Source organism: Canis lupus, chromosome 27 (assembly GCF_003254725.2).
Source record: "Canis lupus dingo isolate Sandy chromosome 27, ASM325472v2, whole genome shotgun sequence".
Taxonomy (NCBI): domain Eukaryota; kingdom Metazoa; phylum Chordata; class Mammalia; order Carnivora; family Canidae; genus Canis; species Canis lupus.
In genome coordinates this window covers 42,587,594-42,615,592 of record NC_064269.1, presented here as the reverse complement: position 1 = coordinate 42,615,592, position 27,999 = coordinate 42,587,594, and the positions used below count along the sequence as shown (strand labels likewise).

The window sequence follows — 27,999 nt, the reverse complement described above, 5'->3', positions numbered from 1 at the left end:
CCCATGTTGGAATTGTTTGTTATTTAGGGACACTTACCTAGTTTCCAGCAGTCTGCTTTTAACCGGGTGGTGAGCAGTGTATCTTCTTCTCCTCGACAAACAATGGACTATGATGATGAAGAAACAGATTCTGATGAAGATATCCGGGAGACATATGGCTATGACATGAAGGTAATTAATGGACAGGCATACCTGATCACTGGGCTTGTTAAAAATAGTGAACACTGGTATTGGAAGCCTGAAAGTAGAAGAGAATACTAGTCCGTTTATCTTGGGTTTATCGTAATAGCATTTTTCCAAAGCCCCCCAAAATATAGATGAAACTTTTTTTTAAAGGATGGAATTTTTTAAAAAATCCATATTTTCTTCACCTTGTAACTCCTTATGTCCTAGAGGGCCTAAAAAAATTATGCGTTTAGATTATTGAAAGCTTTCATGGCTTATTTCAGTATTTTGTTTCCTTTGGGCTCTTCAGGTCTGTATAGTTGTATTTTAAGAATCCCATTCTAGCTGTGCTTTGAGTCTTTTGCTCTGATCTCTCTGGATGATGCTGGATATAATGTCCTATTCAGAGATGAGTTATATTTGGGCCCATGGTTCAAATTTGCAGTTACATTTGCAGCTAGAAAAAATTATTTGTCCTCAATGTGATTCCTTTGATAATAACAGTACCCTGGTTTTGGCAAGTTTGTTTTGTATTGGATCCTATTCGCCTTTTATTATTTTGTGTCAGGCCCAAGCCCTTTGTCTTTTTAGCTAGTATAACATCACGATCTAGGCAGGAACTCTGCCAGGTTACAGTTAATCCATTCATCTGTTTTATATTAGTCTTTGAACTGTTTAGAATTTGTGTCTGTAACCAGGGAGTTCATACTCTGATGTGTGGAAAAACGAGAGTGCATTTCTTTCTCCTACTGGTGGTTAACTATCCTTTCTTTGTCGTTTTAGTGTGCAAATCAGATAGGTAAGCTCATTCTTAGAGCATGAACGACATCAGCATTAAAACTTGCAGGATAGATTAAACCATCTATCATAGATGCTTATAAATTATCTACTGGAAAATATTTTTTCTCAAGATAAAAATGGATCTTGGGAAAGTTTTAATGAGGGAATTTTTAGTTTTATGAATTAAAGACTTGAGCAAAGTTGAAACTTGAATTAGCCAGTTAAGGTAAAGTTCTAAAGGAGCAGCTGAATGGGAATGCAGCCCATGCTACATATAAGTTAACTAATACTAGAATTACTGGTTTACTATAGCTTAGAGATCTTTGATAACTGGGTTCTCTTTCTAGCATACTAATTATCAACCGGTACCCTAGAATTGTTAAACGGGATGGACTTGGTTTGGGAGTGTTTTGGAAACCAATGAAAACAAAACATCACAAGTATTATGGGACTTCAGGGCTAGGGATCAAAACTGTGGTTTGATGTGGTTGTAGAGAGTAGTATTTTTTTAATAAAATTTATATAACAGTATTAGCTAATAATGGGCTTTCCTTTGGTAGGGGGGCACTTTATAGTATGAATTAGGAATTCATACTTTTAGCAATGTATTTGACAGCTTGGAAGAGTGGTAGGTGGCAAGACTTAGAGTGATTCAAGGTCACATTCACCTTGATTGTAGGTTAAAAAAAATTAAATTCCTGCATATTTTTCCATAGAGCAATCACTTACTCCATAATTAAAATTTTATTTGCTAGTTTAGTTACAATTTGGCAATTTTTTCCTTTGTATAATGTCCCCTGATTGTGACCATGAATTCATCTTTAAAATTCATCTTTGAGGGCAGCCCCGGTGGCATAGCGGTTTAGTGCTGCCTGCAGCCCAGGGCATGATCCTGGAGACCTGGGATCAAGTCCCGCGTCGGGCTCCCTGCATGGAGCCTGCTTCTCTCTCTGCCTGTCTGCCTCTCTCTCTCTGTGTGTCTCATGAATAAATAAATAAAATCTTAAAAAAAAAAAATTTAAAAAAATTAAATTCATCTTTGAATTTAGTATCTTGGCCTGAGGGAAAGACCCCTTACTGGCTTAGGGAGAAGAGTAGGTAATTACATAGAAAAATAAAATCAGTCATTTGATCTTAATTATCATAGCATTTAATTTGTGCTCTGCATTGTTGGATTACTTCATTTGCATGTAATATCTTATAATCACCGCTGAATCACTGAGCAGCAATTCAGGAAAATCATTACTTAGAAAAGTATATGTTTAATGAAGCAAAGTCTATCATGGATCTTTTCTGTGTGTGCCTGGCATAACCTTTCATATACTCATATGATCATTTCCTTAAAAGGAAGATTGTCTTCCCTTTACTGAAACTGTCCATCCGTATCACAGTTTATATTTTGCATATGCACGTATGTGCAGAATTGCACATCAGAAAGGAGGATATATAACAGAAGTAGCTGTTGTCTCCTGGGAAGTTCTTTTTTTGTAGCCCAGTAATTGCTAATTTAAAAAATGAGAAAGGCAAGTAAAACACTTAGATTCTTTTAGGTTTTCTTCTCCACCCTTTAAATGCATGTGTGGCTTGAACTTTGGTGGAAATAGAGTCAATTTTGTCTTGAGAGTTTAGTCCAGCCTAATACCAGATAAGATAGAGTGACAGATCTGCATATAAAATACATTTCTCACTGAGAGGACATTCTACCTTTCCTATGTATTTGCTGTTAATGGGACTGAATTATAATTTTCCTCCTTAGGGAGAGTAATTTGTTTAAGCTTTTTGTTGATCAGTTCTTTTACATTCAGCTTATTTCTTTATATTTAAAATGTGTCTCTTGAGGACAGCATATATAATAGCGTCCCTCTGGACTGTAATTCTTCATATATATCTATTTGTAGAATGCTGTTGAATCTTGGTTTTTTGTTTGGTTTTTAAGTAATATTACAATCTCTGTCTTTTAGTTGGGGGTGTTTAGTCCATTTTCACTTAATATATGGTTCTCTTTAAGTTGATCATCTTACTATTTATCTTTTATTAATCTCCTGCTTTCTGTTCCTTTGTTGTTCTTTTTCCTGCTGCCTTTGTGTTAATTGAAAAAAATTTTTAATCTTTCCTTTCCTTTATTGATTTCTTGCCTTATACCTCTTTTTTGTTTGTGTGTGTGTTTTCAGGAATTGCTCTAGGGTTAACAGTGTGTCTTTAACATACACAAAGTCAGTATTGTACATGTTCACTTTGCATGCTTCACCTCGGGGAAGTAATTTTTTTACAAATCTTTTTAGCTGGGGCAGCCCTGGTGGCGCAGCGGTTTGGCGCCGCCTGCAGCCTGGGGTGGTGTGATCCTGGAGACCCAGGATCGAGTCCCACATTGGGCTCCCTGCATGGAGCCTGTTTCTCCCTCTGCCTGTGTCTCTGCCTCTCTCTCTCTGTGTCTGTGAATAAATAAATAAAATCTTAAAACAAGCAAACAAACAAATCTTTTTAGCTACCACTACTTTCCATCATTATTTTCTGATCACTGTTCTTTCCGTTTTGGAAGCTTAACAGGAAGTTCCCTGTATATGTAACAATGAAATGAATAGAATCAAAGTCAGAAAAGACAATTCTAGTCCCTGAGAAAAAGTATGTCTGATCTAAAGTGGGAGAGAACTCAAGTACACTCCCATCTCTTGCTTTTTTAGGACTTAAATTCTTGAATAGGGAAGAAGACTATGAACTGCTATTTCTAAATTCTTAGTAAGTGGTACTGTCTTCCATAGTATTCCCTATTTAATTAAGGTTGTCTCATGGTAATAGATCTTCCATCACGAGGTTGTGTTAGTCACGAAACTCTTGGCTCCTCTCCTAACTCACACTTCTGTACTCTGCTTAGTGATGCTGGGACTTGGGCTCTACACCAGGGTTAGTAAACCATTTCTGCAAAGTAATGCATATATGTCAATATACATTAATATGTAATAATATATATTAATGATGTATATACATGTGTATATACACACATATAAAGCTTAGTAAATATTTTAGGCTTTGTAAGTGACATATGGTCTCTATTGCATATTCTTTTTCTCCCCCACAACTCTTTAAAAATATAGACTATTCTTAGCTCATACTCCATACAAATAATGAGCTGCCAGCTGGGTTGCAGTATGCCAACCAACTCCTGGTCTACACAGTTGTTTTTTGCCTACTGCCTTCCTTCTGCTAATAGAGGACATTAGAGAATATTAAAAGGCCTGAGTAGTGAGAAAGGACATGAGCTTTCCCGTTTTATTCTCTATTCATCTCATCATCTGAACTGCATGCTTTTTTTTTTCCTTTTTCTTTTTTTTTACTCTGGCATTGGGAACTGGGTCCAATTTTTAGTTGTTTTTTCACATCCCTGAAACCAACCATATCACAATCCATGAGAGAGAGCAGAACTAACTGGCTAGCACTTCCTTCTCAGAGGTCTGGCTCGCATCTCTGCAGAGCCCTTTTCTGGTCTTGTACATTCTAAAGCCTCACTTCTTCCCAGTTCTTTCTTGGTTTTGGCTCAGTGTTTCCATTTTGCCCTTTCAAACCTTTAATATACATCTCACCAGTTCACTTTATTAAATTAGCCTTATTGAAATACCTGTGATTTGTTTTCCTGATTGCACTCTACCATTAAAGTTGTACATGTGAGCTTCTGGAAACTAATGACAGGGGAGAATCATCTGAGAACTAATTAGAGTTGTCAGAAATATATAGTTTGAATATTGTCAGGCTCTTCATTGTAAGAGCAGTTAGTAAACTTCTAGGTTTGAAAACTTTTGGAGAGGATTAAATGATTTGTGTCCTTAAAATGTCACATCTAAAGTTTACCCTTCCTAAGTCCATTTTTTTTAAAAAGATTTTATTTATTCATGAGAGACACAGAGACGCAGAAACATAGGCAGAGGGAGAAGCAGGCTTCCTGTGGGGAGCCTGATACAAGACTCAATCCTAGGACCCCGGGATCACGCCCTGAGCCAAAGGCAGACGCTCAACCACTGAGCCATTTAGTCCCTCCTAAGTCCATTTTAAGTGTCAAGGTTCTCTAACTTGTAGGTATAGGAGTTTTTTATGAGTTGTAGACTGTAGAAGGTAGATTATTTAATAGTAATTTTCTTGTAGGTTTATTATCTCTGTGGATTATTTTTGAGGTTTACTCTTTCCCTTTTGGCTTAAAACTGTAGTCATTACTCTCTCTCTCTCTCTCTCTTCCCCCCAGTGGGCATTTTATGTCTTACTTAATACTATGCATTTAATTTTAAGGTCATACTTTTAATATATTACAAGCTTTAATCTGAAAGCCTGCATTTAGATCCTTGTCACAGGATAAATGAAGTGGTTCTAATTCTTAATACCCTTCTTTGTTTTTTCTTCAGGACACAGCCAGTGTGAAGTCTTCCAGTAGTTTGGAACCCAATCTTTTTTGTGATGAAGAAATTCCCATCAAGTCTGAAGAGGTGGTCACTCACATGTGGACAGCGCCTTCATTCTGTGCAGAACATGCTTATTCTTCTGCTTCTAAGAGTTGTTCTCAAGGTATTACCCTTTAAAACAGTGTGGAGAAGATAGACCTGAAACCAGTGAGGAAAAAAATGGTATTTATTAAGACTATGAATCCTTTAAAATTTATTTTTATTCTTTAAAAGATTATTTATTTTAAAGAGAGGGAGGGGCAGAGGGAGAGAATCTCAAGCAGACCTCATGCCGAGGGCAGAGCCTGACATGGGGCTTGATATCATGACCTGAGACAAAATCCAGAGTTGGTTGCTTAACCGACTCAGCCATCCAGGCACCCCAGACTATGAGTCCCTCTTAAATGAACATCCTGGCTATGAAATGCTAGTAAAACCTGAAAATGCAATTTTGATTAGGAATAGCTAAGTCCCTATGTGCATTTCATGTTACTAGGTGGTAACCTGAAAAAACTTACATGGAATTATTGCATCCTAATAAGAAGAACTTCAGAGGCCCTCTAGTCCCATCTCTTCATTTTTATAAAATCTCTACATGTTCATTACCAGTTGTTGAGAAACTACTGCTTTTTAAGAATATTCATTCTGTTCAGGAAAGCTTTGAGTGTTAGAGACTTCTTCCTTTCCTTGGTAGGAAATTGCTCCTGTATGTCCACTTTCCTTTTCCCTAGTGAAAATACATCACACTGCTTTAGGTCACACCTCTGGGAATTAAAGAGTATTTCTCTTTTCATAGGAAAGTTCAACATCTTAGGGAATAGCATATTACCATTGGTTTATTAGGAGGGTAGTGACAGCACATGTGCTTAATCTCTGGTGCCCTCTAAAATGGAGAGAAGAGGGATTAAGAGATTATTTTTCTTTCTCCTATAGCATAAAGAACTAGTAAGGAACCAGTTTTTTACTCTAACCGATTTTTTAGAGTGGGCATTAGAGTTCTAGATCTTTTTGTTTTGTACTTTTTGAAGGTTTCATTCTCACTTTCACATGGATGCAGTGAGTTCAAATATCTAAAGTAAGTATTGGGGGCGGGAATTAAGTATTGGAAGAGGAGGGACCGTTTCCCTAAATACTTACTCTGGAAACATTACATTTTTTCCATAGTTTTCATTTTTTGTTTTGTCTTATATTTTATTGGAAAGGTTCTAGCACCCCCAGGAAACAACCCCGAAAGAGCCCTTTGGTGCCCCGAAGTTTGGAACCTCCAGTGTTGGAGTTGTCACCTGGAGCTAAAACCCAGCTGGAAGAACTTATGATGGTTGGAGATCTCCTAGAAGTATCTCTGGATGAGACTCAACACATATGGCGGATTTTGCAGGCCACACACCCACCCTCTGAAGACAGATTCCTGCATATCATGGAGGCAAGGATTTAAAGCTTACTAAAACAGTGCTTTTAACATTTTTTAGAAGGCCATGGTTCTTTGGGGTACCACAAATCCCAGGATGGGGAAGGTTGAGTGGGTGGTACTGTGGCTGTCTTCCTTTTCCATTAAGCCAAATGTAGTTCTGCTTTATGGTCTTCTTTATTGCGATTTTATGTAATAGGGGGGAAAAAACCCAGATGCCATTTCCACTAAAAAGAAAGACGGGGAGGTGCCTGGGTGACTCAGTTAAGTATCTGCCTTTGGTTCAGGTCATGATCTCTCAGGGTCCTGGGATGGAGCCCTTGTGTCAGACTTCCTGCTCAGCTAGGAGTCTGCTTCTCCCTTTCCCTCTGCTACTCCCCCCTGCTCATGCTCGTTCTCTCTCTCTTTTTTTTTTTTTTTAAGATTTTATTTATTCATGATAGTCACACAGAGAGAGAGAGAGGCAGAGACATAGGCAGAGGGAGAAGTAGGCTCCATGATGCAGGGAGCCCGACGTGGGATTCGATCCCAGGTCTCCAGGATCGCGCCCTGGGCCAAAGGCAGGCGCTAAACCACTGCGCCACCCAGGGATCCCGAAATCTTGCCTTATCACACCATCTCTCAGATGAAGGATCTGTGTACATTAATCTCCTTTTTCCTGACATTTCAAGTCAATTTAGATCAAAGCTGTTCTACAGGTTTGAAGAATTGTTTGTGGGGGTTAGGGTAAGGGGGTAGGGGTTACTAACCTTGAAGAGCTTGTCTCCAGGATCGCGCCCTGGGCCAAAGGCAGGTGCCAAACCGCTGCGCCACCCAGGGATCCCCCCTCTCTCTCTTTCTTAAATAAATCTATGTGTCTATTTTAATAAAATAAAAATAAAAAGAAAGGAGGATACCGAAAACTACCAGTTCTTCTCCTAAGGAAGGACAAGCTTCTTAGCCCAGACTCCCCACTGTTGAAAACCCAGAAAGAGAAGGCAGAAGAAAATACAGTGGTTTAAAAAAAAAGAAGAAGAAGAAGAAGCAAGGGAAGGATTAAACAGAAGAAGGTTGTGGGGAGAGAGAGTCTACATTCATATATTAATACTTACATAGTTGTTTGTAGTTTGGCTTTTGTTTGTGGTTTGTTTTGTTTTTTTTTTTTAAGATTTTATTTGTGTGTGAGAGAGAGACATGAGCAGGGGGAGGAGGCAGAGGGAGAGGAGAAGCAGGCTCCCCGCTTAGCAGGGAGCACTATGCAATGCTGGGCTCCATCTCAGGACCCCAGGATCAAGACCTGAGTGGAAGGCAGACACTTAACGGACTGAGCCACCCAGGTGCCCCTAGCATTTTGCAGTTTGTACAATGTTTTCATATCCATGATCTCACTCAGTCCTCACCATAATCATGAAAAGGAGACAGGAAAGGATAGACATATTTCTACATATGAAGAGAATTAAGGGGCAGAGAGCTGGAAACTTGCCTAGGTCACATATTTGGTAAAAACAGACCTGGATTCCAACTCTGGCATTCGAGTCCTAGCATTCGTTTCTCTCTTACTCTTCCATTATTTATTTCCATACAATAGAATGGTACAATGTCACCAGCACCTGACACAGATACACTTGGCAATTGATAGTTTTTGGTTTGGAATTCAGATCAAAGGTAGCCTGATTTATGTTTTTCAAAATATAAAGTGTTTTCTTTACATCCATTGTCTCATCTGATCCTCTTTATTTTACATGGAAGCAAACACAAAGTATTGAAAGGGTAAATATAGAGTTCAGAATGTGATAGACTTAAAACATTTATAATACAGTGTTCTGCTGCATTCTGCACTTTCGTAGGTTCCTGTCAAAGATTTTCCAGTCTCAAATATGACACAAAATTCTCAAGTGGTATTTCTTAAATATTTATGTTTTTCAGTATTTCTTTCTCTATTCCTCATTCTTCCTGTTGTTAGACAAACTATTAAAATTTTTAAATGCTGGGTCATGGGTGACTCAGTTGGTTAAGTGTCTGATTTTCGGTTTTGGCTCAGCTCGTGATCCTCAGGGTTGTGGGATTGAGCCTTGTGTTGGGCTCCATACTCAATGGGAATCTGCTTGAGAGTCTCTTTTCCCTCTGCCACTCCCCCCACTCGTGTCCACACGCATGCTGTCTCTCTGTCAATTTCAATTTAAAATTTCAAATAAGGGCAACCCTGGTGGCATAGTGGTTTAGCGCCTCCAGCAGCCTGGGGTGTGATCCTGGAGACCCGGGATTGAGTCCCACGTCAGGCTTCCTGCATGGAGCCTGTTTCTCCCTCTGTCTGTGTCTCTGTCTCTCTGTCTGTCTCTATGAATAAATAAACAAAATCTTAAAAAAAAAAAATAGAATTTCAAATAAATTTTAAAAAATAAATCTTTTTTAAAGATTTTATTTTTTATTTATTCATGAGAGATGCAGAGAGAGAGACACAGAGACACAGGCAGAGGAGAACCAGGCTCCATGCATGAAGCCCGATGCCCACATTGATCCCAGGACCCCGGGATCATGCCCTAAGCCAAAGGCAGATGCTCAACCATTGAGCCACCCTGACATCCGCCCCAAAAATAAATTTTTAAAATGTTTATTACATTGGCATATAAAAGAAGTTAGAACAACATTAGAAAATTGAAAAGAAAAATAAGAGATTTTTGTTTTGTTTTGTTTGCTTTGTCATATCAACTGTTTTCTAGCCCTTGCCAAAATCATTGAATGTCTTTTGTAATCAGATCATGGATACAGTTTTGTTTTGCCAACAATTTTAATAACTTCTTAGCCATCAGGAATTTATTGTGAGTTAATAAAGAATTGTAATAGAGGTAAATGAAGACCAATAAAGTTATTAGATAATTCAGCGTACATTTATTACTTTTAGCTTTATGTGTATGTTTTATCTTAGTTAAACAAAGGTGCTACCCACTATACTAATATATGCTGACAGTGGTCTTTTTTCTCTAGTAAGTGAAAGTCACATGTTTTATACAGGCTTTATTTTCTACCATTGAGTTGATTTCATTTAATATTATATTTGCTTTCTTACATGTTTTTAAAATATCTTTAGAACATTTATTGTGGTATAATGTACCCAATATAAAATTTACCATTTTAAGTATACAATTCAGTTGTGTTAATTGCATTTACAGTGTTACACAGCTATTGCTGCTCTCCATTTCCAGAACTTTTAAATCATCCCAAACAGAACCTCTGTACCCAATAAACAATAAGCCCTATTTCCTCCTCCTGTCCTCCTCCTGTCAGCCCCCAGTAACTTCTACTCTACTTTCTGTCCGTATGAGGTTTGTCTATTCAGTATACTTCCTATAAGAGAATAAAGCTGTTTTTAAATGTCTTGCTTTAAATTTATTTCTATTTTTATCTTATTGAAGGATGACAGCATGGAAGAGAAACCATTAAAAATAAAAGGAAAAGACTCTTCAGAGAAGAAACGGAAACGGAAGCTAGAAAAAGTAGAACAGCTTTTTGGAGAAGGAAAACAGAAGTCCAAGGAGTTAAAGAAAATGGATAAACCTAAAAAGAAGAAATTAAAACTAAGTGCAGAAAAATCAAAGGAGCTGAATAAACTGGCCAAGAAATTGGCAAAAGAAGAAGAGAGAAAGAAAAAGAAGGAGAAGGCTGCTGCAGCCAAAGTTGACCTTGTGAAAGAGACTACTGAGAAGAAGAGAGAGAAGAAGGTGCTGGACATCCCCTCAAAGTACGACTGGTCTGGAGCAGAGGAGTCCGATGACGAAAATGCTGTGTGTGCAGCACAGAACTGCCAGCGGCCCTGCAAGGACAAGGTGAGCTCTAACTGTATACACCCCCATGTGAGAGAGGACAAGGAGCAGCAGTCACGAGACAGAAGCTTGATATAATGAGAATTTGGTTTTGATTCCAGGATTTGGGCTTTCAGCAGAATATGTTTTCTACAGTTTCTATAAACTGTTTTGAATTATAAGGCTCTTAGGTCAGTGTGCCTAATGGAATAAATGTGCTTTAAAAATCATGTACTTTGTGAACATAATGAGAGCAGAGCAGAGAGAAGCTATGTGAAACCCTGGGTAGCGGTGCATTTCATGTATGGCTGGTGTAGCAGGTTTCAGTGTAGTCTCTTAGTCCTTTTGCCTTCCCTGTAGGGTGACTCAGGGAACTAAGTACCTTGTCCGTTAGTCACAGTGGCCTAAAAACGTTCTGGGCCAGTATTTTAAGAGCTCTGGCAAATCATGTTAAGATTTTTGTCATAAAGACCTAAAACCAAAGGGCTCTATCTTCCTCTTTGGTCTGTGTCTTACCTATGCTCAGGCCTATGTTCACTCTTTTGTGTGGAATAAGATTTTTTCAAATACCTTGCAAAAAATAAGACCTTTAAAGATACATTTTTTAAAAAAATTTCAGCCCTAAATTTTAAGTGTAATAATTACATGATGCCATTCTTTAGGTAACACTGACATTAATGAACTTCTGAGAAAGATGGATGGGCTTTATGAAAAATCCCAGTTCATTCAGTGACTGGGGACATTTGTTATGGTTCCCATCAAGATTATTAGTAAATTCATAGGTTTAATTTTATTATGCTCATTGTACCACTTGATATTTAAAACTTTAATACCTCCTCAATTTGATTTTATGAACAGAATAAATATAACTGCATCATTATTCCCTTACTTCCCTCCTCAGTCAAATACTTGTTAGAGCTTGAAGAGGTCACCTTGTCCAGGCTCTTCATTTTACAAATGATGAAACCAGGACTCAGTGAAGATAAATGATGTGACCAAAGTCACAGAGCTAAGTAGTGCAAAGACAAAAGTAGAACTGTGGTTTCCTGGCTCCCAGACCAGGTTTTCTCCACTAATAACCCCACCCCACCGATAATTAAGATGTAAGTACAAAAATACATTCCAAAACTACATGACACTTATATTAAAATAATACTTATTAAATATTTCCCACTCATTTTTGGAAAATGAATATATTTTGGTAAGACACAATATCCCGTAGCCTAACCTTCCAAGGACAATACCTACATATTTTAGTGTGTCTCCTTCTGGTCCTTTTTCCAGATAGTTTATTTTATATCATGTCGTACCATCTCTACTTAACTTTTGTATCTTTACTGATTACATAAATATGTTTCTATTTTAAAGCATTTTAGTAGCTACATTATATATGTGTATTGTTTTTCTTTCATTTGGAATTTATTCTCATCTGAATTTGTTCATTAAAGAGGTTGATGAAAGGTTAACTATTTCTCTTTGGGTACTGAAGTATTGGCAGAAACTTCTCCCTTTGTTTCTCTTTTAACTGATTTTATGGCAGTTTCAGGACTGGCAGTAAGAAGTGGTGTTTCTTTTTCAAGCTTTCCTATCATCTTTTCTACAGTGTTTATATCCATCATGAACCTTTTGCTTTCTCTTTTTTAACCTTTTCACTTAATAATCTTTCCCTTCTCTGCTCAGCATTTTAAATATGTCTGAGCTCATCTATTATCTTCCTGTAGCATATAAATACTACAGCAGGTTTTTTCTCGTCTGCTGTAAAATTGTTAAATTAACACATGCCCTACTTACTCCTAGGGTTATGAGAATAGGAGAAGATAATTTGTATGAAAGCACTTGCTAAATAAAATGCAGAGTAAATGTTAATATATGATGGTAATTTTTAAGTCAGCCCTAAGATTTGCTCCTAACATTAAAGTTTGGTTTTTTTTTTTTAATCTGGAAAGTTACCTTAATAGAACAAAGGGAAATTTAACTGAACATTCAGAAAGAATGTCTGTTTCAAACTGTTAAAACACACACAAAAAGTGAGGAAGGTGTGCCTTAACCTGTCATCAACTTATAAAAGAAACAGTAAATGATGTATTTTGATAATGTGTTTAATTTTAAACAGAAATTACTTTATATTGTAAACACTTTGCCCATCGTTACTGTTCTGCAATATTTCTGGTTCTCCAAGTTTGTTCTCAAGCACTAAAAAAAGGTATATATCTTTAGCTGCTTTGTAAAGAGTCTTACAACTTTCTCAATTTGAAGTGTAGTATTTATGACACATCTTCAGAACAAAATGATAAGAAAAGAATTTTTTAGAGAAGTCTGTATGTTCTTTATGCAGCAAAAAATACCTTCTAGGGTTCATTCATATTTAAGTAAGTGTTGTTTTTCTAAGTGTTGTTTTCTAAAAGTAATTTACTACTTTTTTCCCAAAATGTACAGATTGAGAAAACTTTTTTTTTTTAGGATTTTATTTATTTATTCATGAGAGACAGAGAGAGGCAGAGACACAGGCAGAGGGAGAAGCAGGCTCCATGCAGGGAGCCTGACTTGGGACTTGATCCCAGGTCTCCAGGATCACACCCCGGGCTGCAGGGGGCGCTAAACCGCTGCGCCACTGGGGCTGCCCAAATTGAGAAAACTTTGAAGAAGCTACTTAAACATACCTAGACTCAATTTCAGGATGTTTTAGAAAGAGAAAAATATTATCCAGAATAATGTTGTAGAGGGTTTCCAATAAAACTGTCTCTTCCATCGTTATCAAATTAACTTCAAGGTGAAATTAATTTAAAAAACAATAATGAAGAAAAAATAAAATAATTGTTTTCAGAAAATTACTTTTAAGGTTCAGAATCTTTTTCTCCCTGAGATCTGCCCCTTTCATTAAATCTTACTGGTACCAAGAGTAAAACAAGTTAACCTGAAGGAGCAAATTCTTTTTTTTTTTTTTTAAAGATTTTATTTATTTATTCATGAGAGACACACAGAGAAAGGCAGAGACATAGGCAGAGGGAGAAGCAGGCTCCTCCTCATAGGGAGTCTGATGCAGGACTCGATCGCCAGACCCAGGATCACACCCTGAGCCAAAGGGAGATGTTCAGTCGCTGAGCCACTCAGGCTTCCCAAAGGAGCAAATTCTTTCTTTAAAACCTTTTTTTTTTTTTTTAAGATTTTGTTTATTTATTCTTGAGAGAGAGAGGCAGAGACACAGGAGGAGGGAGAAGCAGGCTCCATGCCGGGAGCCCGACGTGGGACTCGATCCTGGACCTCCAGGATCACGCCCTGGGCCGAAGGCGGCGCTAAACTGCCAAGCCACCCGGGCTGCCCCAGCAAATTCTTTCAATCTAACATTTAAGTAACATTTGTTTTCTGTGGTAGAATATAATCATCTTATTTAAGAAAATAAGACTTTTTCCTTTACTCTTTTATCTAACTCTTCCTTTGGGCCTTTTCCTTACCTATTACTGTTTCCATAAGAAGTTTGGGATGGTAAATAGAGATTAAGTTTATAAACCTTTGTCTCTTACTATTTGTTAGTCATTCTGATTTTAAAAGATTTTCATGGGGTGTTGTCTTAGTCACAGTATTTGCATTATTGGTTCATATCTCTTTCTAAAAGCATAGATAATCAGAAGTTGTATTACCCTGAATGTGTGTGTAAATTATTGTGATGTGGAGATAGGGTAACCAACTGTTCTAATTTGCCTCGACTTTGCTAATTTTAGCACTGAAATTCCTGTGTCTTGGGGAAACTTCAATATTGGGCTGGCTAGGAGGGTTGGTCACTTAAATGTCGAAAGCACCAAAAAAATACAAGGATTTTGACACATTGTTATATTGTACTCCATTGAGTAAATTGTTTTAATTTTTCAAATCTGGTTTTTGCAAGGAACCTTGGTAGAGATTGAATGCCAAAATCACAAAAGCTCAGTGGGGGGACTAAGCTAAGAATATCACTAAATCTCCAGGCTTTGTTTTTTCCCCAGTGCAGTAATATGCTCTGGGAAGTGAACAAGATGAAATATGCAAAATATTTTTTAGGGTAAATATGAAACCATATTGCAAAACATAAATATCAAACCAACACTATTTCTTGTATTTAATATATTTCTCTTTTAAAATTTCCCCAAATCCAACTATTAACCTATTTGTACTATACTTTTGAATCTCTTATCTGCTAACATTTGAACAGCTCATAGCTGTGAAGTTTTTCAGTAATTATTTTTGTGATAAGTAGATCTCTTGAAAATAATGAAAGGGGAAGGGTCTATTAGAATTTAATATGCAATTAACCAAATGGTATGTTCCTGAGTCTTCAGAGTACTACATAGTCTATTGCCCCTGTGTCAAAATCATCAGTGGATTCAGTTGACATTCCAAACTTTAGTTTACTTAATGATCCATTGGGTCTTTTCAAACAAGTAGCACTGGGTTTATCATGTGAATGTGATAAAAAGATACTAGTAAGGGAAAGACTGTTTTTTCTCTGCTAGATTGTTGGGATAAATTGTTAAATAATCTGTAGACTGGGATAGAATCTGTGTACTGCTGAATACCTCAAGAAAAGTTTTTTTGGAATGCTGGGAGAGTTAGATTTAGGAATGGATCTCTAGCCAAAATCACAAAAGAGAACATATCTTCCTTACTTGGGAGATACTGGTAGATTTAATTTGGGGAAACCTGGAAGCCAGAGAGTATAGTGCAGAGTTCGATTTTAAGAAACATGGTATCACTTTTCTTGGAGCAAATACTAGTGAATTGGGAACTTTCTTATCCTGGGGATTAGTATGACTGAAGATGAGATGAGATTAAGAGGGTTGGAGGTAGGAATAGAGTTTTCTGTTGGTTTAGAGTGGCATCATAAACAGCGTAATATCTCAAATTCGGGCAGCTAGAAGAAACAGATCATCTTCCACATTGTCCCTACTAGCTCCAAATAGCTAAAGCACTTACTGTCAGATTAGCACTTTGTAAATCTTCATGGCTGCAGTATGTGTATTTTTAGTCTGTTGCTCAGAAGTCATTTATCTCCCCTTTGTTTTTTCATGTACTAGTTTGCTGCAATAGGACATTTTGATCAATTTTCTTTATTACACAGCTTCAGAAGCTAAATAGAAACAATTACAGAAACAAAACCACAATTTGTTTTAGGAAGGAATTGTTAAATTGCTCTGAATTTCCTAGCAAGTAGCATCGCAGAGTGCCAGGGATGATTAAATTCAGAATATCTGACTGAAAAAGTAGGCTTCTGGTTTGTACACCCAAGATACTCTGAATCTGTAGATTTGGGATGGATCTCAGCTACACTTTTAACAAATGCAACAGGTAATTCTATCTTAGGGTCTACACATTTTGAGAAGCAGTGCTGCAGACAGTTATTTCAAGGTACATAATGGTTTTTGTGTAAGGTAGAATAATGAGTAGAGCCATGAAACTGTGATCTTAAAAAAATGCCTCCAATATCCTAGGCAGAGAATTAGCTGCCTTTCATTTGTTCCTCTAAATAATCCTGTAAACAAGATGTTACCTCCATTTTACAGATGAGGAAATTAAGCCTTAATGAGATTAAATTATTGGCCTCAAATTAGGAACAATGGAAGCAGAAAGATTATTTTGACAAATGATTTTTCCCACACTGTATCACAACCCTAAAACCACTAACATGAGTATCATTGTTTTGATAATTCTTATAGTACTTGGAAACTAATTTTGGAAAGTACTCACTTTCCCTGAAACTCATTTACCTAGCCAAAACCTCCTTCCTCTGTTCTTTCTCATAAGCTGTACTGAGGTACCTATTTGATCCTTTCATACCTCTTTCTTGGCTCTAAAAACTGGCATTTTCAGTAAGTTGCCAGTGAGATGATCCACTTTGTACTGGGGAGAGGAAGAATAGCTTTTAATCCTAAAGGTTCTCATCTGCCATGACATCAGCTATAAAAACTACCACTGTCACCCTCCAAATACAAAAGGCCCAAATCGCCTTATTGTTAACTTGTTAACTTTAGGCCCAAGGCTTAAAGTCACCAAATTACAGTCATTTTCTAGCCTCCTATAATCACAATATTCTCTGGAGGGTCAAAGTTTGCCTGGCATCTGCCACTGACCTATCAAGTGATACAGACTTTAATTTGAAACCCCAGAGTGATCTATTGACCTGTGACTTTGACTGTTTTTAATTGGTTAATTTGTAAGATTTGACCTCTGATATTTGCTAACTTTTTATAGGGAGTTGTATTTGTAACGGAAGAAGAGAAGAATAAAAAATATTAGTTTTAAAAGTGGCCTATGTGACTGCTTTTCTAAAAAGGTATTTAATGCTCTTAGTACTTTGGCTTATCTCTTTGAAATAAAGCTAATACACAGGATTGCCTTCACATTGTTGTATTCTTCCTTTCTTGATTGATAATTGCATTGTCTTAGAGCCTAGAAATTGTTAATATTAGCTAAAACTACTTGGCTGCTCTATTAGAAGTTCCTTTTTGTCAAGTTTTTCTCAAACATGTTTCTGCCTCAAAAGGAGCCCCGGGTAATTATGAGGTAATGGAGTACCTAAGAGGCCCAATTTTGTGGACATATTATGGTAAAATAGAATTTGGGGATTTTAACTTCCCAGTTTCTGTCTTTAAAAAGTAGTCCCATAAGAAGTCATTGTCTGTCTCTGGACATCCCAATTATCTGCTATCATTTAAGCCAAGAAAGCTTTTTGGTTTGCTTTTTTTCTAGGCTTAATGTTTATGTAACCTAAACATTCCCCAATCTTGTCTCCTACAGGTAGACTGGGTACAATGTGATGGTGGCTGTGATGAGTGGTTTCATCAAGTTTGTGTGGGTGTATCTCCAGAAATGGCTGAAAATGAAGATTACATCTGTATAAACTGTGCAAAGAAGCAAGGGCCAGATAGCCCAGGTCAAGCACCACCTCCTTCCTTCATAATGAGCTACAAACTACCAATGGAGGATCTTAAGGAGACCAGTTAGCAGTTGCTGGGTTAGTTTGGGACATGGGGGGAAATGGACCACATTGAGATCTTAGTCATCGAGTGGTTTAGATCCACTCAGAATGTTGCTTCCAAAGACGAATGGCCTTCAGAGAAAGTCCTTTTTGCTGACTTCCTCTTTGCATGGACTGTGTAACCTACATTCTCTTCAACACATCTATGCAGAGGGTGTCTTTGGTACAGCAGCCAATATTTCAATTTATGTCTCCTCTGAGTATGGTTTGTTACTTTACGGCCAGACATTTGATTGAGCTCTAGAGTGGCTGTTGGCATTAATACATTGGTATGCTAGCAGGGCATGTAGGATGTGGCTTGTGGCCAGCTGATATTAGTTAGAGGTTTACAGCCTAGGGGTGGTACCATCTGGAGGTGCTGACTACTTGGCTCTCCTTAGGACAGTTGGAGAGGAGTGAGAGTATACTCTCCTTCCACTGGTACCTGGCATATAATGCCCTACAGATACTCCTGTTAGTCATGGGAGAGGAGCAAAGTCTAGATCCCAGCTACTTGTGTTTGTACCAAGAAGAAAACCCCAAGTGAGAGGCAGATCACCTTATCTTCCTAAGGAGGAGTATGTCATCTAGTTCAGAAATCTGACTAGATTGGATTCTGGAAAGAAGAGCTTTTCTTATTTCAAGGCAAGGAGCCTTTTTTTTTTTTTTTTTTTTTTGGCTTTGAGAAGTCTTGCTGTCTTGGGTCAGCATTTTAGAGGCAAGCAGGTACATGGATCCAGGCTCCTGCAAAAGAAGAGAAGACAAGTCAGAATGTTATACTGAGACACAGTGATGCATGCTTTTCGGGGGAACCTTCATTCACAAGTATACCAGATACCACCAGGCTTCAGGCATGGCCATGAGCAAGACCAGCAAATAACAGCTTTTTGCCTTGCAGCCCTGATCCCAATGTCTGCTGTTTCCAACTCTGGCAATTTCTGATTGTGGCCCACAGCTGATGCTGTTGAATAACACCATGGCTTCATCAGAGAATGTGGGGTTGTAGCACCTCTGGGTGATAAAGTTGTTTTAGTAAATCCATTTTTAAAAAAAGAAAAAAGGACTTGTTTTTACTTTTTTCTAAATGTCTCTGACTACTGACTGTTCTATAAATAGATTATTTTTCCTTTTTTAATATACACATATGGATATATAAATATATATATTTACTGTTACCAGCAGCATATGACAGAGTTTCAGCATCAAAAATCTATTTGGGGGCTTGCTTTCTCTTTTTTGCTTTTTAATAAAGAAACCCCATTCCTTCCTTGTAGTATACAAGGAGTTAGCCTTCATTCTCCATCCTAGCCTGACCAGATTTTCCATGTTGTTTTGTTCAAATAGATAATTATATGTCCTTTGTGTGTTGGAACTTGTCCCTGTCTTTTGGGAAACTTGGTCTTACTATTTCTGTGGTGGCTGTTTTGTTTTGTTTTTGTATGTGAATGTTTGAAACTATGGTGCTGTGTCCACTTTCCTCCTATTGTGTTCTTTATTCTTGTTAAGGTGTTAGGTAAGCTGTATGGAAATGTTTATTAGAAGGGGACTAATTATTTTTAAAAGAAAAAAAAAAACCTAAAAGTAGTGTTTGGTCTTCACTATTCTGTGTCCCTTATTTTGGTTAAAAATCTGTGGTTTGACTTAATTCATCAGTTTTCTTTTTCAAAGGGAGGAGCAAGGTGGGCCTAGAGAACAGTTTATAATCTCCTTTTCCCTTTATGCCCCAATCTCTTTTGAAGAAATGTCTTCTAGTAACTAGAAGTGAAATGTACTGTCCAGTTACAGTTTGAGTGGGTATGAGATTTAACTCAAAAGGCATCTTACTTAAAAAAAAAAAAAAAAAAAAAAGCAAAAGCTTTTCTATAAAACCCAGTTTCCATAAATGCTTTCTGTATGGTTCAGACTACCTAATTTTTAGTCCTTCTTCCCTTAATATTATAAAACATTTTTAGTGTTTTGACCTGTTAAGAGGTTCATAAGCGTTGCTGTGCATGATCTCATCTTAAGTGTGTATATGATTTAAGATTTCAGTGGATATTGCAAGGTAACTATCAACCAATTTCATAAGTTTTCATTTTGCCAATCTATATAAAGAAACTCTTATTTAGTTAAGAATTTCATCTGGTTGATGTTATAAAAGGAGGCACAATATTTTTTGTCTTTTCATCTTCTCTGTAAAGATCTTCAGATACATGTGGGTTAAAAATTGAATGCAGTTTTAAGTGATGGCTGCCTGGGTGGAATACATTTTTTAAATATTTTATTTTTTCTTCCTAGTCACCCATTAACTTTATTCAGCCATCAGTGGAAGGGCATGAATATGCTGAGACAGATGGCTAAGGTACTCTGCTTCCTAGAGTATGGTGGATGAATATAGGTGACTGTTTAGGGAATCACTCATGTCCTTAATATGGTATTTTACCTGCTGGAGATGTGAGAGAAAGAGATGCAAGGCACTCTCCAGCCATGAGTAGCTCCCTGTTTACCTTCTGGTATTTTGAAACTTATATTGTTTAGTTGATACTATGGGCTTTTCTGTATTTATTTGAAAGTCACAGAGGATTTGGTCTGACTTGACCATAGATTTAGACCAAGGCTGAGAAGAACAGATAAGAGAAATTAGTTTTAAAAAAAGAAAGAAAGAAAAATGAACATAAACAAGGTTATAATTTTGGAATTAATGAACTAAGATTCATCTATTTAAAGATATGCTGGTGTTCTGATATAATATAAAACATTGTTTTCAGTTAGAGGAAATTACTTCCAACTTACTCCATTTTTCAATGTTATAATATTTCATATTAAAACTTGATTTAAAATGTTCCTTTACCCTTCTCTCCACAGTTGTACATTTCCACCATTGGTATTTTAACTTCTGTGTTCACTCTGTCAACAGTATTTCTTACTACCTTCATCATAACTGTGTTGGGGAAAGTTATAGAAAGAAAAATGAAAAAATGCTATCTATGTAGGTCTTTAATATTCTCAAAGGGTAGGTCAATGGAACTATGCAAATTCCCAAGTTTACAACTATAGCATTAGAGTTCACTTTCTTGTTGGCAGAAGAGGGGACATTTTCTTCCCACAAATGTTTATTTTACTTCCTGATAGTTATTGCAACAAAGCCATGTTGAGATTTAGATGCTAAAGCTCCCTTCCTGAGTTACTGCAAACAACCTTTGCACTGCATGATTAAAATTTGTGCCTCAATAAAATTACAAATTACTGTATGTCATGCTTTGAATAATTGAAAAGATAAGCATTAAATCTGTGATCGCCTACCATGTACTTATTTAAGAATCCCAAGTCCTAGCAAAGGCTAACACACCTGTAAGATTAGATTAATTTTACCTGTGCTTCACTTCTGTTCTTCTCTGCTTTTGTCTTTGGTGTCCGAGAAATGTCAGTTTGTTCTTAATTTTAAGATTCTGGATGCAGTTCAATGCACGTAAAAGAAACTCCTTGCTTGTCAATATTTTAATTCTGTAGTACATTTGTGTGACTATCAGCCAGTACTTAAAATAGGAGGATGAAAGGAGAAATTGAGAAAGCCCTTCTTTCAAAGGATGGAACTATCAACTTTTTAAAGGAGAAAGTGACCATTTTGAGTGGGATTTAAAAACTGTAAATTGTGGAAGAATTAAGCTGTTAAAGTCCCACATATAATTAGGTTCAATAAAGGTTTACATATGGAACTAGCTTCATATGTGTGTAAAAAAGTTGCTTTTGCAGTAGGTCTGTTAAGTATAAGTTTTTAAAAGTAAACAACTGATTTGTCTTTTACCTTTTGAACCCTCCCCCCTTTTACAATTAAAGCATATCATTACTTCTTTGGATATGGATGTGCCAAGTGATAGTCCCAACACAAGAAAGAAAGAATGGGATGTGACTATATTTTGGAATTGCAGTCTTCTCTTGGCCTGGATCATATCCAGTCACCACTATGCAATGAATGATGTGCACTGGGAAAGGAGATGCCGGGTTCAGATGTAGTCTGCTAATTCTTACTTTTGCAATACTCCAAGATGTCTGAACAGGAATGCCTTTTGTAAACCTCAAGACCCTCTATTGATTATTCTCTTACATATTTATTTACTTGTCAGTGAAACACTTAAATATAATATGGACTCTAATTTACCAGGGTTTTTGGTGGTGCCTTATGAAAAGTATAACTTGATTTCGTGTTTTTTGAGCATGTTTTCCATTTCTTTTGTTTTCTGAAAGAATATTAGATATGGTTATTTGCATTACATCTAAAAAAATAAAGTTGTGTATGTGTGCTCAGGTTCCCCCCTACTCCGTCATTTACATTGGTGGCAACTCTACATGGTAACCAAGTAAAGGTAAATTTTGGTAATGAGTATTGATGATCCTGAGGAAAACTGGCAAGTATACAAGAGCCACTTTTAACTTGTGCCAAAGCAGTTTCTAGTATTGCAATTTCTTTCTATAAAATAAAATAACTGGCCTCAAATAATTTGATCAGTGGTGTGTTTAGCCTGTTACTGGGAAGAATGTTTTCAGAAAATGTGAAGTGGAAGATTCTCGAAGATCTTACCTGTCCTATTTTCAGCAAGAATCCAGCGATGACCAACAGACATTGCCCCACCTTTGATTCTTGAGCAATTTGTTCCTTGCAGCAAACTAGCAATAGCAGGGAAAATGAGGAAATACTTTATTTTGGTCTCCTGATGCTTAAATCTAGTTCAAACTGCAACTTCAGAGAAATAAATAGCGGGTTTTTTTCTTCATTGTCAACGTTACCAGGTCATTCATACAGTGTTGCTGAAAATGTTAAGGTTCTGCTTTTAGTGAAATTGGCCTCAAATATGAAGTATGTGATTGCGTGTGTGTGTGTGTGTGTGTGTGTGTGTGTGTTGGAGAGGAAAATTGGTGGGAAGAAGGAGGGGAAAAAATCTCTTAACTTGGAAAATGTTTTTCTTGCCAACCAAAAAAGACTCCTGAAATTCCATACAGTGACAAGGTCTGTTTAAAAATTGTATGGAATCCTCCCAGTTTACCAAGTATTTCATGAGGCTTTGGCATTGTGATTGATAGGAATAAATTGAAGATCCAGAATCTTAGACATTGCCATTAATTGGGAAGTCACACATGATGCAAGGAGAGAAAATAGAAGACAGAAAAATACTGTATTATAGGAATATACTTAGAATGATTTTGGAATTTCTTTCTTTTTTTTTTAATTTTTATTTATTTATGATAGTCACAGAGAGAGAGAGAGAGAGAGGCAGAGGGAAAAGCAGGCTCCATGCACTGGGAGCCCGACGTGGGATTCGATCCCGGGTCTCCAGGATCATGCCTTGGGCCAAAGGCAGGCGCTAAACCGCTGCGCCACCCAGGGATCCCAGGAATTTTTTTTAATATATTTTTTTAAATTTTATTTATTTATGATAGTCACATAGAGAGAGAGAGAGAGAGAGAGGCAGAGACACAGGCAGAGGGAGAAGCAGGCTCCATGCACCGGGAGCCCGACGTGGGATTCGATCCCGGGTCCCCAGGATCGCGCTCTGGGCCAAAGGCAGGCGCCAAACCGCTGCGCCACCCAGGGATCCCTGATTTTGGAATTTCTTGATTCTTTTCACCTACTTGTTCTTTTTGTTTGTTTTTGGGTTTTTTTTTTCTTTTTCTTTAAAAGTCTGTTTCTACACTACTTTAGTGGGAAGAAAGATTTTCTTTTTTTAAGATTTTATTTATTCATGAGAGACATAGAGGGAAAAGTAGGCTCCCTGCGGGAACTCTGTCCCAGGACCCCTAGATCATAACCTGAGCCAAAGGCAGACACTCAACCTCTGAGCCACCCAGGTGCCCTCAAAGAAAGATTTAATTGACATTTCCATATGGTAAAGTCTGTGAAATTTCTTTACCAAAGATTTTCTCTAAGTTCGTCTTTGGAGCTAGGTTGTATCTCTTGCTAATGGGAAAAAAAGCACCACATAAAGTCTCAAAAATGACTTGGTGGATCCAGCTTATAACCAGCTAAACCTTATATCAGAATCCTGATGAATTGCTAGGAATATTGGGATGAAGTCAGAATTGTCTGCGGTTGGGCAGCCGGGGGGCTCAGCGGTTTGGCGCCTGCCTTCGGCCCAGGGCGTGATCCTGGAGTCCCAGGATCAAGTCCCACATCGGGCTCCCTGCATGGAGCCTGTTTCTCCCACTGCCTGTGTCTCTGCCTCTCTTTGCGTCTCTCATGAATAAATAAAATCTTTAAAAAAAAAAAAAAAAGCTCAATGTTTAAAAAAATTGTAGTTTACAAAAACAAACAAATGGACAAAAATTTTAAAAACCCAGATGAGGATTTTAGGATTACATAAGGTAAAGAATATAGAAATCAAATAAATAATTGGTTTTAGCTCTGTATATGACCTTATATATATATATATTTTTTTTTTTTTTGAGACTGTTTCCTACCATGTATGGGTTAGTTTGTGTGGATAGACATTTAAGTTATAGCCCCTTTCTTTGCGAGAGGGTGAGACAAATGATGATTTTTAAGGATGTTTCCTACTAAAACTTATGTAGAATTTCGAAAGGAAGATAGAGGTATTTTGGACGTTAGTTCAAATTCCTGTTTAATGATAGAAAAATCTATTCAGTACTTCTGATGAGGGAATATATAGACTATAGTGAATATTCTATTTTTGGAAAATATAAATTTTAGTCACTTACATAGTAGAGCTGACCCATAGTCTTCACTAACTTGAATCTAAATTTTGCAGAGGTCGTCCAGCACTTTTATGTCTGCCCCAGGACTGATCTCACAATTCTATCCAGTGCCCAACCCTGTGGAGATAAGGTGATAATATCAGACACATTTTGACAAACCTAACTATGCCACTCCTCCTGAATTGATATTTGGCCTTAATAATATTATCCCACTGCTCAAAGCAAAGGCCCCTTTCCTCTCCATACTAGGCTGCACTGTGCTGAAACCAGTGGGACACTCACTGATCTTTAGTCTTAGTAGGATACTTTAGTCTTTTTCTGGCTTAACTTTGTCATCCTCTCCAGTTGGAGGCTAAGCTTTGTTGAGACACAAGATGGATTATCACTAATAATCTTTGGAACCCAGAACAACAGTTCAGGCACATCAAGTCTTGGTCAGTGCTCAGTGCTTCTATTTATTTTGTCATAGACACATTACTTCAGAGTTCCAGTTGGAACATTAAGGTCAGTTTAATACACTTGGCTTCTCATCCCTGTAATTCATTGCTGCTATCTAAAAAAGAAGTCCAGGAGGGTACCTGGGTGGTTCAGTTAAGCCTCCAACTCTTGATCTCAGCTCAAGTATTCATCTCAGGGTTGTGAGTTCAAGCCCAGTGTTGGGTGTGGAGCCTACTTAAAATAAAAGAAGGCCAGCCAATCATAAATCCTCTCGTTGTATTCCATTACTGCTACCTGCTATTACCCAATTAATATTCCCATTGCCCTTTCTATTGATATTTTTGCATTAAATACAGACACTTGAAAAAAAAATACACCTGGCTGGCTCAGTTGGTAGAGCATGTGGCTCCATTGGGGTTGTGAGTTCCAGCTCCATGTTGGGTGGAAAGATTACCTAAATAAATACATATATACATACGAATTATAGAGACTCTGGCTTCCCTATTCCTTTGTGAACTTCCCTACTTTTTCATTAAATGGAACCTGGCTCTTAGCAATGCGTAGGGCTACTTCAAGTTGCTCATTTTCTCACTTTACTACTAGAAGGTGTGAACCAGTAGATTATAAGGGCTGTTTCTCTTATGTTACCACTGATTTCCACTGCCACATGTTGAGGCCTCTGATACTCATCTGTACTGCCATCTGTCCTCATTACTGTCATCTGTTTACTCTTATATTCATTGAGGACTTTGATGGTTTAAGAGCATCTTTGCCTCCAGCCCTACCATTATCACGATCATGGATGACTACCATTTCTGTACCTCTACTTCCAATAATCATTTTCACTCCACTTAGCAAACCAGTTCCAAGGCCATAGCTTGGACTCTGTCAAAAATGTATTTCTGGGGGAACCTGGGTGGCTTACTTAGTTAAGTATCCAACTCTTGATTTCCGTTCAGGTCATGGTCTCAGGGTTGTGAGCTCTAGCCCCACATCAGGCTCTGCATTGAGTATGGAGCCTGCTAAAAATTCTCTGTCTCCTCCTCCTCCACCCCTTTTTCTTCCTTTCCTCCCCCAACACCCCCCCCCAAAAAAAACACAATAAAGCCATTTAAAAAACCCAACTTATTTCTGAAACATTAAAGTCTAGGACCCTATTTATACTAGTCTGATTTTTAATGTCTTGTCCTTTGATCTCTTCCTCTCAGTATATTTACTCTATGACCTCTGGGAAACATCCAATCACATTTTTCTTTCAGTCTTCACTCTGATGAGGGAATATGGACTGTTGAATATTTCACTATCTTCACCATTTAACATAGACTGCATGGCCTATCACTCATGGTGTTTCCCCATCACTCTGGCCCTGCAGAAACTATTTCTGGGTCATTTTAGCCATCTGACTTGTTTGTTCTTGTAGGCTGCTGAATACTACTGAGTATCTGCTACTGACTGGTAGCACCACAGATTGACTCAAGTAGGTGAGTTCTCAAAGACCCAGTAGTCCAGCAATCTCTTGCATTTTTGAAGACTGTTTCCTACTTACTCCATTGTCAAGTCCCCACCTGCCATCTCTTCCCTCAGCAGAGGCCTACCCTCCCTAAGCCTGACTTGAGCAAATTGAAGCTAACAGGAGAGCTCTAAAGTTTCTCTAGTCACCTATACCATCAGCATCTTAAAGTGGTTTCATAAGAGGCACTTCTCTATGCCCTTTGGATGCCCTAATTCACTTTCAATTACCACTTACCACTTTTAGTCAGATGTTTCCCAAATCAATATCACCTGCCTGTGCTTGCTGGCTTTGCTCCTTAATCAATTGTCTGGTAAGCATTTCTATTTGTATTATTTTAATCACTCTAAATTCATGTCAAAAACCAAACTTTTCCTTCCACCCTCAAACCACTTTCTCTTCATTACTTCCAAAAAGAATAAGTGCCCAAACCCAAATTCTGTGAAGCATCCTATATTCTTTTTGACCCCTCCCTTCCTGTATGCAATTATCTCTTCTGTTCCCATTGTGATGCATTAACTCCAGCCCTCCTCAGTTTTCACCTGGGTTTCTGCACTAGTCTTTTAGTCTTGTCAATCTAGTTTATCTTGGAAATTACTAGAATGAACTGTCTAAAGAGCCAGTCTGTTCAACACATTGTCCTAAGAAAAAACAAAACCTCCAAAAAACAACCGACATTATCCTGTAGAATCTGCCCCATTTACCATTCTAAGATCCATTTCCATACACACCCTCAGTCACTGCTTCAGACACAGATGTTCCTTTCCTAGGTTTTTTCTGGAATGGTCTTTTAGCTCATTCTCAAGATGCCAGTTTAAATGCTACCTCTTCAGAGGCCCCTTGCTCTCTCAACAGCTTGTTTACTCCCTTGTGGGACTTGGCAATATGTGACATAATTGTTGATAAGTTCTATGAGGACAGGACCTTTTTTCCTTCATCTCTTTATACCCAGCAACTAGAAGAATCCCCCACATATGGTAAACATTCAATAAATGAATGAATGTTGTTTCCTGCCTTTGTTCCTCCCTATATGTTGTTCTCTCTCAATTTATCGTACTCTAAGTCTGGGCTGCCATGTCCTCATCCGTACTTTTCCTTACTTCCTCCTGTTAAAGAAAAAAATTCAACTGAGTAAATTTGAAGGTCTAATTGGTTTTATTAAAAGATTCATGAGAGGGCAGTATCCTATCGAGCGAGGGGAGCTCTGAGAACCTGTACAAAATGGAAATTTTTATAGGAAGGAGAGTGGGAAATTAGCAAAAGAAAGATTATTTCAAACTAGGTCACTTTCTCTTAGGGGGAAGAGCAGGAGGTCTCAGGCTGACTACCAGTTCTTTTGGGGAGGAGGATAGAGAGGGCCCGTGTGACAGATTACTTCATTGGTGCTCACCAGAAAATAACTGACTAAGACCACATCTCTGGGGAAGTTGAAACTGCAATTAGGTTAGGTATTAAGCCCTAGTATAGTGATTAGGCCTGACATAAGTGACTCCATGTTGGGTCTGTGATTGTCTTTTGAACACTCCTCGTTCTTCAAAATTCAGCTCATCCCCAAAACTCTTCTGAGAAGTCTTTCAGATTAATCCTTTCCTCCTCATCTGATTTAGATGTCCTTTCATGGAGCTGATAGCATTTAGATTATACAGTGGTTACAAAGTGTGGTCTCTGGATCAGCAGTATCAGCAACACCTGGGAGTGTGTTAGAAATGCAAATTCTTGGGCCCTACCCCAGACATCTTACTGGGGGTGGGGCTCACACCCTGCATCTTAACAGCCCCTCCAGGTTGTGATGCTTGCAGAAATTTGAGAACTGCTAGACT

The 27,999-nt window shown here is 37.7% G+C and overlaps 1 protein-coding gene and 1 long non-coding RNA gene across 14 annotated transcripts in view; one reads left to right on the top strand and one right to left on the bottom strand.

The window, feature by feature from the left end:
- The window catches only part of KDM5A (lysine demethylase 5A), an 86,239-nt gene extending 64,213 nt beyond the window's left edge, over window positions 1-22,026 (top strand). Inside the window, exons 24-28 of one of the 3 annotated variants that reach the window (XM_025461758.2) lie at window positions 28-171; window positions 5,334-5,493; window positions 6,572-6,792; window positions 10,170-10,580; window positions 17,325-22,026. In XM_025461758.2, coding sequence (XP_025317543.1) covers window positions 28-171; window positions 5,334-5,493; window positions 6,572-6,792; window positions 10,170-10,580; window positions 17,325-17,531 — 1,143 coding nt within the window. In that variant the 3' untranslated portion in view covers window positions 17,532-22,026. Of the gene's footprint in view, window positions 1-27; window positions 172-5,333; window positions 5,494-6,571; window positions 6,793-10,169; window positions 10,581-11,457; window positions 13,695-13,719; window positions 15,570-17,324 lie in introns of those variants that run through there. The other 2 variants (XM_049102891.1, XM_025461757.3) reach the window with 2 other exon arrangements.
- LOC112669012 (uncharacterized) lies at window positions 128-24,691 on the bottom strand. Of its 11 annotated transcripts, none has more exons than XR_007406597.1 (7): window positions 24,514-24,691; window positions 24,235-24,348; window positions 22,103-22,188; window positions 21,683-21,761; window positions 20,896-21,059; window positions 20,375-20,464; window positions 18,161-18,288 (listed from the first exon to the last, which is right to left on the bottom strand). It is a non-coding gene; the product is annotated as an uncharacterized LOC112669012 (long non-coding RNA). The 11 variants fall into 11 exon arrangements; XR_007406596.1 differs by lacking the exon at window positions 18,161-18,288 and adding an exon at window positions 19,365-20,140; XR_007406598.1 differs by adding exons at window positions 128-238; window positions 5,313-5,528 and having other exon boundaries at window positions 15,504-21,761.
- Between the last annotated feature and the right edge of the window lie 3,308 nt (window positions 24,692-27,999).